General features: G+C 43.9%; 1 protein-coding gene across 11 annotated transcripts in view; it reads right to left on the reverse strand.

Annotated features, from left to right (window-relative positions):
* Nucleotides 1–471: 471 nt before the first annotated feature.
* The window catches only part of SLIT2 (slit guidance ligand 2), a 346,357-nt gene continuing 330,439 nt past the window's right edge, over nt 472–16,389 (reverse strand). For all 11 annotated transcript variants that reach the window (XM_014532277.1, XM_014532270.1, XM_014532275.1 and 8 more), the window contains 4 exons: nt 8,313–8,467; nt 3,639–3,933; nt 3,237–3,448; nt 472–2,177 (listed from right to left, as the gene is read on the reverse strand). In XM_014532277.1, the coding sequence (XP_014387763.1) occupies nt 1,936–2,177; nt 3,237–3,448; nt 3,639–3,933; nt 8,313–8,467 (904 nt within the window). In that variant the 3' untranslated portion in view covers nt 472–1,935. The remainder of the gene's footprint in view (nt 2,178–3,236; nt 3,449–3,638; nt 3,934–8,312; nt 8,468–16,389) is intronic.

The raw sequence follows: 16,389 nt of genomic DNA on the forward strand, positions 1-16,389 counted from the left end.
CTGGAAGAAAGGGAGTCCTGGTTTCATTGTTTTCCATCTGGTTCCAATTGAGGAAAAAAGAATAAAATAAAAAATACCATTTGTGCTTTCCTTAGGTTACACCTTATACTGTTTGGGGGAGAAATGAACAGAATAGGCACCTTTCCTGCTAGCATAGAATGTGTATGTGTCCTTCTACTCCTCTCTTCCATGTGGTCATTCCCAAGTCCCCAGACTTGACGCTATGCTAACTGCAAGCCAACTTCTGACTGGAATAGGCACCTTTCCTGCTAGCATAGAATGTGTCCTTCTACTCCTCTCTTCCATGTGGTCATTACCAAGTCCCCAAGACTTGACGCTATGCTAACTGCAAGCCAACTTCTGACAACAGAAAATACAGGTTCTCTTCTCTGTTCTTTCTGAATCACTACGATTAAGGGATTCTTAGGGCCGGGACTCTAAACACTGTGCAATTTCTAAGAAATTCACCAAGCTGTTAATGCAGTAAATATCTGTTTAATTTACAAACATCAGTAGTGTCACTGATATTAGTCTGGAGAAAGACAGAGCACATCCGAATGATACATGTACATCTAATTGTCTTTGTAAAAAGAGCTTTTGGAAAGAAACATCTGCATCTTTACAGGGTACCCTGGGATTCTGAGGAGGGAAGAGCACAGTCCACTATAAATCACTCTCAATTCTACATTATAATTTAGCAGCAAACATGTTAACATGGGAATATTAGGGTCATAAAGGAGCTTTATTGTTTTTGGGGAAAAAAATCACAGTTCTTGTCATTACAGCCTTTTCTTTTGCCACTCCACTCCCCAAAAGGGCCAAAAGGGTCAAGGACGTATTAATTTGTAACAGATCTACTTCCTAGTGTCAATTGCTACATGCCTTCTCTGTTCTGTGAGGACAGTTGCAGCGGCCACTTTCTGTACAAGGACTGTCTCACTCATAGACTTTACAAGGCTCTGCAGGTGTCCTGAGTGAGGCCAGTAGGTCAGTGACACCAGTGGTCAGATGTCCACGTAAACAACAGACCAACACATCTTTATCCCCAGATATCACCCTATGTTAGTACTATTGCCAAAAAGATCCTGATTTTTAAGTTTGAAAAAATGTACAAAAATATCAGGACAATTATAAATTAATATATATTAAAGCATCAAGAAACAGCAAAAGGATGGCCTAACATGTTAAGTACAATGTACTTTGATACAATAAATATTTCTCATGAAAACGGAATACTGTATAGGGCTGTTTAGAACTCATAGAAACAAAAAAAAAATCATATTACTAATTTATTTATCAATAATCTATTGGTTCTTTATCATCTCCTTTATCGTTTATATTACAAAAAAATTAATACTGGAAAACGGTCGATAAACACTTTTGTGTGCTTCTTGTGCTAGCATGCCGACCTGTATAAAAACACGATAACATGTTAGCACCCCCATCCTGTCTCTCACGAGTGGGACCCAGGTCTCCCGGGGCCTCTAAATTTTGCACAAAATATTTCTCATCCATGTGTCCTATCTGCGACTCCTGGGCTCCATCCCTCCTCCTTGCATCCTCACTCACACATGTGCTTGGTCCCCGTGGGCCGCAGTGACTCAGATGCGGGCTCACGGGCCTGTGCTCGGGCCAAGTTCAAGTTCAGGCTCGCGGTTGGCTCCCTGGGTATGTGCTTCGTCCCCATCGCTGTTCCAATGCCTCTGGGTGACCTCCCTTCCCACTTCTCCGGCGTCGGGGAAGCTGTGGTTCACGCATTTCTTTTTTTTTTTTCTCTTCCAAATGCAGGGAAAAAAAGTCTTTATTCTCATAATAAAAATAAGTCTGTTCTGTATCTTACAATATATTTCAAATATTTCCACTAGGAAGCATTCGCGAGTCCAGCGTGGCCAAGCAGGAGACAGCATCTGCCAAGACAGCAGCCCCGGGAGGCGGTTAGGAGGCGCACCTGCTGCAGCCGCACTTGACCACCTTCTCGACCTCCTCCACGAAGGACGACCCGTCAGTGCATTCGAAGGAGTATTTCCGCCGCTTGCTCCGCAGGGGTCCGCAGCACTGGCCCCCCGCGCACCCGCCTCTGCACTCCAGCCGGGACACCTTCTTGGTTGTCTGGCAAGCGGCGTAGCCCTGCTGTTTTTGGTAATAATCTCTGATCCGCTCCCCTTGGCAGGAGACTTCTAGGGAAGAACACAGAGCACAAGCTGTGAGTCATGCAGAGGGAGTGCGAATCCGCCCTGGAGCCAGCAGGGGGCGCCTCTCCTTCCTGTCCCTTCCTGCTATTGTCAGTTATAGGGCATATAGGGACTGGTGGCTTGGCCTACTGTTCTTTGAAAAAAATGCTTCTTTGGGGCCTTTATTTTCAGTGAATATTGTCAGTGTGAGCTGTAACTACTATGGCCACTGGACTGACAAGAAAATTGGGTCCCTAACCCTTTTATGGCAAAAATGCACCTCTTCTGTTTTTACACTCCCAGCAGCTGGATCTGTTTACCGTAGGGAGACGTTTCCGAGAGTATGCGGTTTAATTTATTAGACCTGGGGTTTAACATCATTCAGTCTGTTACTTGATACAAAGAACATTCCACGGACTTCATAAATTACCCTGGTAGGAACGAGTTCAAAAGGAGCCATCTGCTCAGAGCTTCCGTGGGCACCTTCCCCTGGTCTGGTCCCTCTGATACACTCAGCAGCATCTGGGCCAGCTGGAGGCCAGGGCGAGCTGGTCCCACAGACACGAGGGAGGAGAGAGGCGGCCAGCACCTCAGCCCCGCCCCATCCCTCGCACCTGCATAATGCGCTGGGATAAACCATTTTGATTCTAATGACAGAGGTGATTTTATCCTCAAGCTAGAGCCTCTTTATTAGCTCCCTCTTTGTGCCAGGAGACAAACTCAAATATATTTGGGTGAGAACATCGGATAAAGGTAAGAAAGGAGTCCAGTTAGGTGGGCTTCTACATAAGGCAGAAGGGAGGGGTTTCACAGCAGATCAGCATGGGAGCAGACAGCTGAGGCGGGTACAATCTTGATGCAGAAGGTTAGGACAGCTTTTTCATGTCTGCTGCCTGCCTTCATGACACTGGGACATCAATCATCAGCAGCAACTACAAGTCCTGGCCTTCCTGCTCTCACTCCCCCCTCTCTGGCTCACTCCCATTGTCTCCCTTTCTCTCTCTTTTCAAAGACAAGGCCCTCTTGCTTTTCTAAGACGCGGAGGTGCCCAGCTGGTTGGCTTACCTCGGTCACAGCTGTCCCCGGTGTATCCGCTGCTGCACTCGCAGTAGGGCTGCCCCAGGCCCGACAGCCTGCATTTCCCGTGCTTACACTTGATGGCCTGGCAGGGGTTAAACAGGTCCTCCTCTTCATCACACAGGACACCCCCGTGGCCCTCCAGGCACTTACAGCTGTAGGAGAAGGCGTTGATGGGCAGGCAGGTGCCATGCACGCATCTGCATAGAGGAGGAAGGCAGGAATGACGATGCATGAGCAGAGAGGAGGAGGATGGAGGAAATAAGAAGGAGAGAGTTTAAGGAGCTGACTCCCTCCCTCCCTCTCTCCCTTCCTCCTCCCCTCCCTTTCCTAGGGTTGGCTTTGAGGATTGCCATATGCATGTTTCACTAACAAGTAGCCCGAACTTACTTATTTCCAAGACAGGGGTCATTGGTCCTCTGGTCACAGAGGGGCCCGGTCCATCCTTCCTCACACTCGCAGGTAAAGCCAGACTGGCTGCTGGCCTGGCACGTGCCGTGGGCGCACACCTTCTTGTGGCACGGCTCACAGCCGGGCAGAATGCCCGTTTGCATGGGTACCTTGCGGAAGTCCTGCAGCTCGCTGTTGATGTAGAGGTTGCGGATGCAGCCGTGGAAACTGGTGCCATTCTGCCCGGGGGCCTGGCGCAGGGCGGCAGCCACGTTGTTGTTTTTCCCGGGCATGCCTGGGGAGGGACAGCAGGTCAGAGGTGAGGCTCTTTGGGGACTCCTCAGCCATTTACCACCCAGATGCTCTTAGCTCTCCCGCAGGGTGGCAGTGTGTGGGACACGCCTATAGGAAAAACTGATGGCATGGGCATCCGGTCCTGTGGTCTCAACCTGGATGCACTTGGGAATCCCATGGGCTCTTTGAAGAAATACTGTTGCTTGGGACCTCAGCCCAGACCTCCTTGATCTGATTTTAAGGGCAGGGAGGGGAGAGAGAAGAGGTGTGTTTCTTTTTTCTTTTTTTAAAAAAATATATTTTTATTGATTTCAGAGAGGAAGAGAGAGGGAGAGAGATAGAAACATCAACAATGAGAGAGAATCACTGATCAGCTGCATCCTGCATGCTCCACACTGGGGGTGGAGCCTGCAACCCGGGCATGTACCCTGACTGGGAATTGAACCATGACCTCCTGGTTCATAGGTTTACAACTCAACCACTGAGCCATACCAGCTGGGTGAGATGTGTGTTCTCTGCTTCTCTTTTTAAAGAAAATACTCTGGGCAATTTTAATGTACAACTAGAGAAAGGACCTAGTTCACTGATGGACAATCTTTAATTTTTAATATTTGTTTCAAACCAAACCTGACATGAAGGCATACATATATAAAACATAAAAGCTGAGCTACTGTTCCCAAAAGGCAGGATTGGGAAGCGGGTGGGGGTAGTGCTCTCTCCGGTCTCCACACTCAACCCCTCTACCTGGACACACCCCCTAGAAGCCTAGAGTTCCACAAAGCAAGGTTAGTAATCTCTGACTAATCCTGCCTCTTAAAGACAAAAGGCCCAAGGCCCAAGGGTCTACTCAATGTCACCCAGCAGGACTGAGTTCGAGTCAGGCCGATGAGATGAACCTCTGCAATCTCTCATCACAGTTCAGTCCATCCGGATTCAGAGGGTGAGAGCTGGGGGTTCACAGTGACTGTGACCCTGATCCTGCCAAATTCTAAGCTAGCAACTAATCCAGGTCACCGCTGGTAACATCCGGAGCACAGCCGTGGATGCCAGGGCCTCAGACACTCGCCATGCTTCCTGTCAGGACAGCACCTCATTCACATCATTGTTTTTCTTGCTAATTGGGAGGGAAACCATCCTATTCCAAGACATCGGAAATACAAAAGAAATTCCTCCAAACACAGAATTAGCAATCTCTGTATATATTCATTCCACTAGTGACAGTCATGGAGTAACCCACATTTGGCAACACTGAGGAATCTTTCCACGGCCTAAGCCAGACCCCGAAATAGCTCCTGGATGAGATCCTACAGGAGGCAACTGTCCAGGTCGCGGTGGGAGAAGGGGAGGACGGTGGAGGCTCGCAGAGAAGTTGATTTCCCGCTGGCTGTTCATGTCCTCCTTGTGCCTGGACTCTGAGCTTCTGGCTGGAGGGTTCACGAGGGGAAAGCCCTGGCTCTCACTTTCTAGGGGGTTCAATGGTTACAAAGACCAAGAACCTGAGTACTCCCTGGGCCCTGCCTCATGGCATCATCATGTTTCCCATTCAAAGGAGCCAGAGTCAGACAGCTAAGTGCACAGCATCACAAGGCTAGAGGTCGAAGTCTTTATTGTTGGTTCTGGGTGCATTTGGGCCGGTCTAGGGCTTGGTTTTCTCATCTATAACATGAATGGATGGACTAAAACAGTTGTTTCCACGCTGGTCCTACATAAGAACCACCAGAAGCGCATGCCCAGAAGGCGGTGCCCTGACCCCCTCCTCTCCCCGCCCTGAGATTCTGACTCAGCAGGAAGGTGTGTCATGCAGGGATTTAAGTGTTAACCTGCAACTCAGGTGATTCTGAAATAGGTGGTTCCCCATCACACTTTGATGGGTCCTGAACTATGCACTTGGCTTTGAAGTTCCATGAGTTCAGGCTTTTAGTCTATGTCCATCTGGCCTTGGAGACTGGGCGGCAGTGTAGAGCCGGGTCAGAAGGATGAAGCCTGCCATTTCCAGGAGAGGACCATGACAGGAAATTCCTTGCTCTGGAGTAAGTTCTTTTAATTTACTCTTATCTGTCCATCACATATGTGTGGATTTTAATGTCCATATGTGCATGGGTCAAGGTTAAATTACTGACTGGTGATGTTCCTCAGCAGGGACAATTGGGAAGTGTGTTCCTTTTATTCCCAAAGCTAACAGCTGTAAAAAGTCCAGCTTTGATCATAGTAAATTGTAAACACTGATCCATCACACATGTATTTACTTTCAATAGGACATGATACAATGAAGAAGTATTCTGAGTCAACCTTTCGCACACCTGCCACAGTTCTGACTAGGGAACTAGGTCTTAAATGATAAGCAGAAGTAGATCCCTGTGTTGTTTTAGCCTTTCTTCCAAGCCATGGGCTATAGCTGGAGGTCAATCAATCTATCAGTCAACCGATAACTTAGTAGACAGTTTTAGCCTTAATAAACTCTACATATTTTAAAATGACAACAAAAGGGATCAAGTGTCAAAGCTGATGTCCTCTGTGGCATTAGGAGACTGTGACATAATGGAGGGGTCTTTATGTGCAGGTCTTAACTATTGTTTTTTAATCCCATCAAACAATGCTACATGTTCTGATTGATTATTATACAGAAGAGCATAAAGATTAGACTGTTTTGTATGGAGCAAGGTCTATATCATGGGTAACTGGTGACCCAAGGGAAGGTAAAGCTGCCTCCCTCTTTTGATAGACAGTGTTCCTGCACAGGGCCCAAGGCATGGTGTCATCTTTGAGGTGTGTCCCTATTTTCAAACCGGGAGAGAGAGGACAGCTTGTTTACCCTGGCTCTTCTTGGCTAACCCGGTCCTCCTGCCTTGGCCATGGAGCATTCAGGGCTGCGGTTCTACCATCGCCTTGTATTTCTTTCATCTGAATTACCCTTGCACTTCCTAAAGTCTCTGAGGAATAAGACTGTCAGAGAAGCATTGTGTTGGGCACATAGCATGTGCTTAGTAAATATGATTTCTCTCCCATCTCAGGTACCTCTGTGACTTGCCTTGTCCATCCCAAGGCAACAGCTATTAACTGTAGTCCAGGCCAAAGGGAAGGCTCTGTCTTTTAATGAACCTCATAGTTGTGATTCCCATGAAGCAACTACATCAGTCAACTTGCTGCACAGACTTAACAGGTGAGACATTTGATTACTTGAAAATGTGCCTGCCTTCCCCACACCTGTGGGCACAGAAGAGATTCTTTCTCAACTCCAGATCTCTGACAAATGTAATAACTTAGTTTTCAGAACATGGGAGATGCTCAATAAATATTTACAGAATGGAACCAAAGACTTTTAACTTTCTATATAAGTGCTAAGATTTTCTATTGCAGAAATTATTGAAAACAAAAGTGTTCTGGATATTCAGCACAATTCCAAACAAAGCTGTCCAGGAAGGGTTTGAGGGGTTGAGGACATTGTGCAGCAGCCAACGGTTACTACTATTTTGAAAGGAATGAGGCGAACTTCGTGAAATTACCTGTCATGGTGAAGAAATCAGTTACATTGACCTGTTGAAAAGCTTAGCTTATTTATCTGTAAGTTAATTTTATCAGTCAAGCTACCTCACTCAATCCAATGTGATTAAGAGTGGATGCTCTCTCTTTTGTGGATCCTCTCCTCTGAACTCCTTCTGAATTTTGCGGATACTTCCTTCCTCATCTATTTACTCATCTGACTTCTTCTTGCTTAAAATAAAGTCCAGAGTCTTTATCCCTCTAAGCCTGAATCATCTGCCTTCCCAATCCTTTCTCTTGTTCACCCACATTAAGGTCAGAGCTAAACAAAAATACTTTCTATTACCCCAATGCAATTTGTACATTTAACTCATTCACTTATTCATTCATTCATTCACTCATTCATTAATTCATTCAATTTCATTAGTAATTATCCTGTCATCTGATGAGTTAGCCATTGGTGGCCCAGACATTCCAGCATGGTAATATGTTCACCTCCTCAAGGGACCTGCGGTGAGGTCATGCACTCCACAGTGTGCATCAAACCTGTTTTGTCTTTTTTTCATTGTCTGATTTATCCTCTCACCACTTCCTTTTTCCATAGACCAGATTAAATAATAAGATGAATTTCTATAGTGTGTAAATCACCTAGCATGTGATAGACACAAAGAAATACCAATGTTCTTCTCCACCCCAACGACCCATTTAGTTAAAACTAGAGCTGGGATTACAAATGGTCCCTTAACAGCTTATTTGGGCTCTTCCTTTTCTATCCTTGTTGTCTTTCAGGGATGGAGCAGTAATGGTCAATGACCATGGGACCAGGCACCAACAAACTTCAGAATCAGGCTTTGATGACAATCACATATCAAAACCCACTGGATTTGGAAGAGTGCTTACCTCCTACATAGAGCGGGGAGTCAAAATTCAGAGTGGACTGCTTTGACAAGTTGGTGATGATTTTGGGGCTCCCTCCATCCACGGAGAGGGAGAGACTCTGGTCCAGGGCAAGTAGCTCCACAATGTGAAAGTTTCCATCATTGATCGTCTCCACGCTACACACAAACAAACAAAAACAAAACTTAGATGGTGCCTCCATGTTCTTCATATTAAAGAAAAGAAGTTACAACACAAATCCAATAAGCACTTCTTGGGAGAACATACTCCTATCTAACATGAATAAAGATAAAAAACATTGGTTGATTTAAAAATAAAATATATGTTCAAGGTGATAACATTTCTATTACTAGGAAAGATAGAAGCTTGTTCTTCCATTGGGAGAAGTGGAGATGAGTACATTTTATCCTTATCCAGTCATTTTCTCCTAATATATAGAAATTAAAAAGACCCTTGATGTATTTGCTTTAAAATGCCACGAAAGTTCCATTTACAAGACAAGGAACCTACACCTGCATCAAATACCTCCTACATACGCTAATGTTAGGAGATAATTGCCTCTGCTTTCTTCAATCTGCACGTAAGACATAAGAATCAAACATACACATGAATACAGGAAGAACCACGGTGGTAGGATCACTGTACTTTAAAAAAATGATTATATTGATCGTTAGAGAGAGGGGAAGTGAGAGGGATAGAGAGAGAGAAACATCAATGATGAGAGAGAATCATTGATCAGCAGCCTCCTGCACGCCCCCTACTGGGGATCAAGCCCACAACCTGGACATGTGCCCTGACTAGGAATTGAACCAGTGACCTCTTGGTTCATAGATCAATGCTCAACCACTGAGCCACACTGACTGGGCTGCACTTTTTAAAATGTGTTAATTGATGATATACTCTTACTTTCTTTGCAGTTTTCAGAAGGCCACCCATCAAATGATACTCCTGGGAAGAAATCTAAGTTTAGTGAAGAGGAGGGAATGCAGATTAAACAGAAAGTGTAACATAGTTGTATCTAGGAGTCTAGTGCTGTCAGTGGTTCTTCAGTGTCTCTTCTATAACTTTGTAGGGCTGGGTCCAGCAATTATTCAAAAAAGTTTGAGGGGGCTTATGAAAAGTCACAAAATGGTTAAAAACTGAGGTCAATGAACCGTGAGGATTGGGAATAGGGTGAACTTGGGTGCGATCAGTACGTAGGTGCTGTGTGGCTGTGAAGTGGGGCTGTACATCTCACAGGAGTGCTGCAGTCAGCAAAGATGAGAACAGGACCCATGAAGAAAACAGGATCAAGACACAGTGCATGTTGGGAAGATACTCACCTTTCAGTATAGATGCAAAAGAGGGCATAATGCAAATTGGGCCCAAAAGTAAATAGTGAATATTACAGAATTAATATAATAGTGTTTTGACTGCAAAGACTTTTTTAAAAGGCTCAAAAATGGAAATATCAGAGCATATGTTAGAGAGATTGTGAATACCGAATATTCTCTACACAAGGTGTTTCCTTAAATTCCCAGGAGCTGATATTTAGATTTGCTAACAGGTCAAGCCTGGGAAATAACAGAAGAATGTATTGACATTTCTGCTCAATGCTTCTCACCACAGAAGTCTAATCTTTTCCTTTTTTTTCCTGCATAAAATAGATTTTGTGATTTGACAACAATATAAAGCATTTTGCAGAACTGTGAAAACACCTGAAGTTCTCTATTTTAAGTGGTTAAAGGAGCCCCTGTGTGCAGGGATCTTTGATAACCTGTCTCAAATGTCATCTTTCAAAAATGTTAGATATAAAAATCAATATTTTTGCCTTCTACACATTTATTATCCCACTAAAATCAACATTTAAAAACGCTATACAAGGACATTGTTTTCTAAATAAATTTGCATTGCAACTCTTAGTGGTCTTAAATATGATGGTTTTCTAAGGGGATATGCTGAGTAGAAATATCAACTAGTGGTTAAGCATACAGATTTTGATGTCAGGTAAACCTGGATTTAAATCCAGGTCTTGAATTTATTAAATTTTTGACTTTAGATAAGTTACTTAATTGCCAATGAATTTCAGTGTTCTCTTCAGTAAATGTTAGTAAATATTTATTCCTCTTATAATTAATGGGAGGTCTATAGAGAATGATTTTTTTTTAATGCAGAGCAAAGCATCCAGCATATGGAAAGAACAAAGTTAAATGTTAGATATTAGTATCGTCTAGACTAATAAAAGGGTAATATACTAATTAGACCGGGTCAGCTGGCCATCTTCCAGATGTCCAACTTTCTTCTGGACAAAGCCATGGTGGTGGGGGCCGAGGCAGAGGCAGTTAGGGGTGAGATCAGGCTGGCAGCAGGGCAGAGTTAGGGGTGAGATCAGGCTCACAGGGGGTTAGGGGCGATCAGGCCGGCAGGGGAGGGCAGTTGGGGGCGACCAGGCCAGCAGGGGAGGGCATTTATGGGTGAGATCAGGCCGGCAATGGAGGGCTGTTGGGGGTGACCAGGCCAACAGGGGAGGGCCATTGGGGTGACCAGGACAGCAGGGGAGGGCAGTTGGGGGTGACTAGGCCAGCAGGGGAGGGCATTTGGGGGTGAGATCAGGCTGGCAGGGCAGAGCAGTTAGGGGCGAGATCAGGCTCACAGGGGGTTAAGGGCGATCAGGCCGGCAGGGGAGGGCAGTTGGGGGCGACCAGGCCAGCAGGGGAGGGCATTTATGGGTGAGATCAGGCCGGCAATGGAGGGCTGTTGGGGGTGACCAGGCCAACAGGGGAGGGCCATTGGGGTGACCAGGACAGCAGGGGAGGGCAGTTGGGGGTGACTAGGCCAGCAGGGGAGGGCATTTAGGGGTGAGATCAGGCCAGCAATGGAGGGCTGTTGGGGGTGACCAGGCCAACAGGGGAGGGCCATTGGGGTGACCAGGACAGCAGGGGAGGGCAGTTGGGGGTGACTAGGCCAGCAGGGGAGGGCATTTAGGGGTGAGATCAGGCCAGCAATGGAGGGCTGTTGGGGGTGACCAGGTCAACAGGGGAGGGCCATTGGGGTGACCAGGCCAGCAGGGGAGGGCAGTTGGGGGCGACCAGGTCAGTAGGACAGGGCAGTTGGGGGCACGACCAGGCCAGCGGGGGGGGGCAGTTGGGGGCAAGATCAGGCCAGCAGGACGGGACAGGGCAGTTGGGGGCAACCTGGCCAGCAGGGGAGGGCAGTTGGGGGCGATCAGGCCAGCAGGGGAGCAGTTAGGTGTCTATCAGGCCAGCAGGAGAGCGGTTAGGGGGTGATCAGGCTGGCAGGCAGGAGTGGTTAGGGGCAATCAGGCAGGCAGGCAGATGAGCGGTTAGGAGCCAGTGGTCCCAGATTGTGAGAGGGATGTCTGACTGCCTGAGGGATCTGACCTAAAGCGACAGTTGGACATCCCCTGAGGGGTACCAGATTGGAGAGGGTGCAGGCCGGGTTGAGGGACACTCCCCCCCCTCCCTGCATGAATTTTGTGCACTGGGCCTCTAGTATCAGTACATAAATAATGCCATGCTATGTCAGAGTTTTCTTCAGAAAGAAACTAGTCCAGTTTCATTTTTAATAATAATTGTAAGATTAAAAGACTGGCAAAAACACAGTAGTTTGTTTGGGGGCATATCTTGTTCAAGTTACTAAAAGTTTTAAGTAAAACATTAAAATAAAGATATACATAGAAAAAGTAGTGGTCAATCACTTTTTTCTTTGTGATCATATGCAACTCTCAAAATGGTTTTCTATCAATGTTTTATGAACACTGACCTTAATTAAGCCATAGGTATTAATAACGCTCCTCTCCCTTTTCTTTACAATTGTAAAAATAAGCCCTATGTACTGGGGAATGGGTTCTGGGTCACATGGGTTTTAGACAATCAATCGAGGCTTGTCATCATCAATGGTGGTGTTTGCTACAGTACAACTGAGTATGCAACCTTAAAGCAGGAGCCATGTATTACTTATTTCTTTACTCTTTAATGTATCCAGTATAGTGTCTGGTATATAGTAGATGCTCAATAAATATATGTTACGTAAATAAAATGTGAGGGAGTTGTATTAGGCATAACATATATAGTTTTTTAATAATACTAATGGGATTATAGTTACACATAGTCTAGAGCAGTGATGGCGAACCTTTTGAGCTCGGCGTGTCAGCATTTTGAAAAACCCTAACTTAACTCTGGTGCCGTGTCACATATAGAAATTTTTTGATATTTGCAACCATAGTAAAACAAAGACTTATATTTTTGATATTTATTTTATATATTTAAATGCCATTTAACAAAGAAAAATCAACCAAAAAAATGAGTTCGCGTGTCACCTCTGACAAGCGTGTCATAGGTTCGCCATCACTGCCTTAGACAGTGGTTCTCAACCTTCTGGCCCTTTAATATTTAAATCATTTAGCAAAGAAAAATCAACCAAAAAAATGAGTTCGCGTGTCACCTCTGACACGCGTGTCATAGGTTCACCATCACTGGTCTAGAGACTTCAAGCAATCTTCAGGAAGGACATCTAAACAATGCACTTTATTTAAAATATCTGATTTTTCAGGGGCCATATCCTGAAGGACAATGCTGGGAGATAAACCTTGTTCAGCTTGTCCTCGGTCTCATTAGGTTTGTGACACTGGGTTTGTGACACAGGTAGTTTTCCTCTGCTTTCCTTCCTCATCAGGGAAATGTGATTAATAAGACCAAAGAAATACATAGCACATACTATGAGCCAGGTTCTGCCCTAAGAACTTTACATGTATTGACTCATTTGATACTCATAACAACTCTAAGGCTTGGGCACCTAGGGTATTCAAGGTGGCACAGCCTGTGGCCAAACGAATTTGAAGCCAGGTTGTCGGGTTCTAGAGTGTGTGCTTCTAATTATTATGCGTCACTTTTACAAAGAAAAGACAACACACATAAAGAGTACCTAGTACTATACAATCAACGTGTATAGGTGATTTCTCTCCCAAATAGCCCAGGAATAAAGTTCTATGGAAAACGACCTCATATGATGATTGCACAACTTGTACATTTACTAAAAATCAAGAATTGTAAAAAAAAATATGCCATAATCTTATCATGAGAGTCTGAAGGCTATGAGAAGGCATCTGAAGTGTATAGACATAAAACCTGGATTTGGATTCAATTTTCCCAATTATAAAATTCAGACTGACCATGTTTCTCTCCTCCCAAAAGCTTTGTGTCAAAGCTGATCATTCCAGAACTTGGCAAGAGTTATCACTGAGCTGAATTCCATTTTTTTTCCGATGAAGGCCACACTCTGGCCTTTTAACAGATATGTGTTGTGAATTTAATATTTTTATTTTAATATATGTTTATTGTTGATAGTATTATAGATATTTCCCCCTCTTCTTCCCTTCCCTCCCTCCTCCCAGCCCCTAACAACCCCAGATCTTCACTACCCTATTGCCCGTGTCCATGGGCTATGCCTATTAGTATATAAGTTCTTTGGTTTATCTCTTCTTGTCCCCCCAACCGCACATTGAGGTATGTCAGTCTGTTCTATGCCTCCATTCTTTGGGTCTTATTTTGTTGGTCAATTCATTTTGCTCAGTGATCCCACTTCTGGGAATACTAGTATATCCTAATATTTTTAGATTCTTTGTTTTCTAAGGTGGCATTGTGGGGATGGGGCCTGGGGGGGGATATGTGAGAGCTAAGAGTATTCTAAACTGGTGTTTCACGCTGTCCTGTAAAGCATACCATAAACTGTGGAAGGATCAGGAATGCCCTTTTAAAATAAGGCAGTGTCCGACACAGCAGTTGTTACACAATAAAACAGCCATCATCGATTTTACCATCTATCACGGTCATCTCCTACCTACCCACTTGAAATGCACAGGTCCCTCTGCGTTCTGACAAGTATTGATAAACTCTCTCACTGCCCCCTCGGGAACTATATATCTGATGACTCACAGAAGTCACAAGTGAACCACTTAACATCGAGCCTTTCCACTGGGAACATAAATTGCATTTATTACCATTATTATGTAATTCCGTTTTGCTATACTCATCTGTTACCTGACGTTTTCTATTTTTGAATTCCTAAATGGATGTATGAAAACAAAGCAGTTACTCAACTGTGTCTTGTGGTCTGCTACAGAAAAAGAGTTTAAGAACTTGGGGCTTAAGAGAAGAGAGGCTCTAACCTGTCTCAGATTTTCCTAATTTATGTAGGACACATTAACAGTGACTTTCATATTTCTATCTCCCCCATAAATCTTGAGTTATTTCAGTAACTGAATAAAGATAAATAGTTCATTTGGCTTATGCAAGGTCCAGCTTTTTGCTTTAAAAATTTAAAGTATCTGTTGGCACATTCTGTGCAATTAAATAGGAATAAAAAAACAGACAAATTCAACTGGTCACCTCATTTTGATATCTCTTGGCTGAAGATACGTCAACTGTATGGTGGGAGGGTAATAAAAATTTCCCTGCCTATCTGTTTAAATCAAAAGGAATGTCCGGGCCAAATGGGATCAAGGTATTTATGGATATGCATAAGAGTTTTCACAGGGACATTTTATAAAATAATGAGTTTATCAAGTAAAGCTATATTTTACTCAGTACTTCAGAGGCAAATTATCTAATTAAAATGCACTAAAATAGAAAGTGAATTCTGCCTTCAGTCAGAGCCCCATGTAAGACAATAACATTTGCACTTGGGTATTTATTCTTTAGCATCTGGATACTGAGCATGAAGAGCATCCATAAACCACAATCATTACCAATCATTGTGCACCTACTGTGTGTCTATCACTATACTAGGAGCTTTGCACTCATTACTTACAATTCTCCCAATCACACATGAAAAACAGATCTAATTCCAATTGCTCAAATGAGAAAATGTAAGTACACAGAGGTGCAGTAACCTGTTCAAAGTTATAAAGTTGGTAAAAAGTGGTGTCTTCCCCCATGTTATATCGAGAAGGGCCGAGTTTTATCTTGGAAACGAGAAGAGCATATTGATTCTGTTTCTCCAATGAGAACCAATTTATTATTATTATTATTATTATTATATTTTTTTAAGCCAAGCCAGTAAGTTGCCTAACTCAGAGGCTGTGCACTGAACCAAGCCTAAAAGCCGGAGGGGAAATTCCCCTGAAAGTGTATGCATTCCTTAACTACTGAAGCCAATTAATGCATGGTACAATCCTGCGCTTCTGTGAGCTATTTATTTGTTTTCCTAGATTTTAAATCGTTGACCATGTTTTCAAAGAAGCTGTCTGGTTTGGAAAATGACATTAATTTGAATCTAAAAAACAAGGCATGCCATTTTTATTAAAATGTTTAAAGTTTCTATCTAGATGACAACAGTCACTGTGAAAGGCAATAAATTATCAGCCTGCTTGAGAGAAAAATGAATTACTCCATTTCTGTCCAAGGGATTACTGCTGATGGTAGTTTTAAGTTTAGGCTGTCATTCATTCATTCATTCATTCACTAATTCATTCATTTACTAATTTGTTCATTCACTCATTCATTCATGGCACTATTGCCAATTCCCTTTTGATGCTATTCTCTAAGCAGTTTAAAAATTAGGCTACGTGTGATATTCTACATTCATTCACTCGTTAGGCAGTTCATGTCATCTCTGCTGATTGGATCCCTTAGACAGCAGGGATCTAATGTTGGCGAATGTCAATGACTAGCTCTCTGAAACAAGAAAAAGAGCCTGGATGTTTAGGGATTTCTGTGGTGGAAATACTCTCCACATGGCTGATTTCAAGGCCAACATCAAGCATGATGTCATGGAACTCAGATATGAGAAGAGATGCACATTCAGAGCCTTTATAAAAGTGGTTCTGAAATCATGGTCCCTGGATGAGAGTATCACTTGGGAACTTAGAGAAACAAAAACTGGGGGGCATATTTGAGATGTGAGTCAGGAGCTAGAGGTGGAGCCCAGGAATATGCATTTTAACATACCTTTCAGGTGATTCTGATGCACACTGTTTGAAAACAATTGCTCTACACCACTGCCTGCATGTCTGGCCCTGTTAGCAGTAAGTGTGTCTACAAGAAACCATGACCTTTTGAAATCAGATGTAAAAAATAAAATG

The sequence above is a fragment of the Myotis brandtii genome, unplaced genomic scaffold (genome assembly GCF_000412655.1).
Source record: "Myotis brandtii unplaced genomic scaffold, ASM41265v1 scaffold869, whole genome shotgun sequence".
Classification (NCBI taxonomy): Eukaryota; Metazoa; Chordata; class Mammalia; order Chiroptera; family Vespertilionidae; genus Myotis; species Myotis brandtii.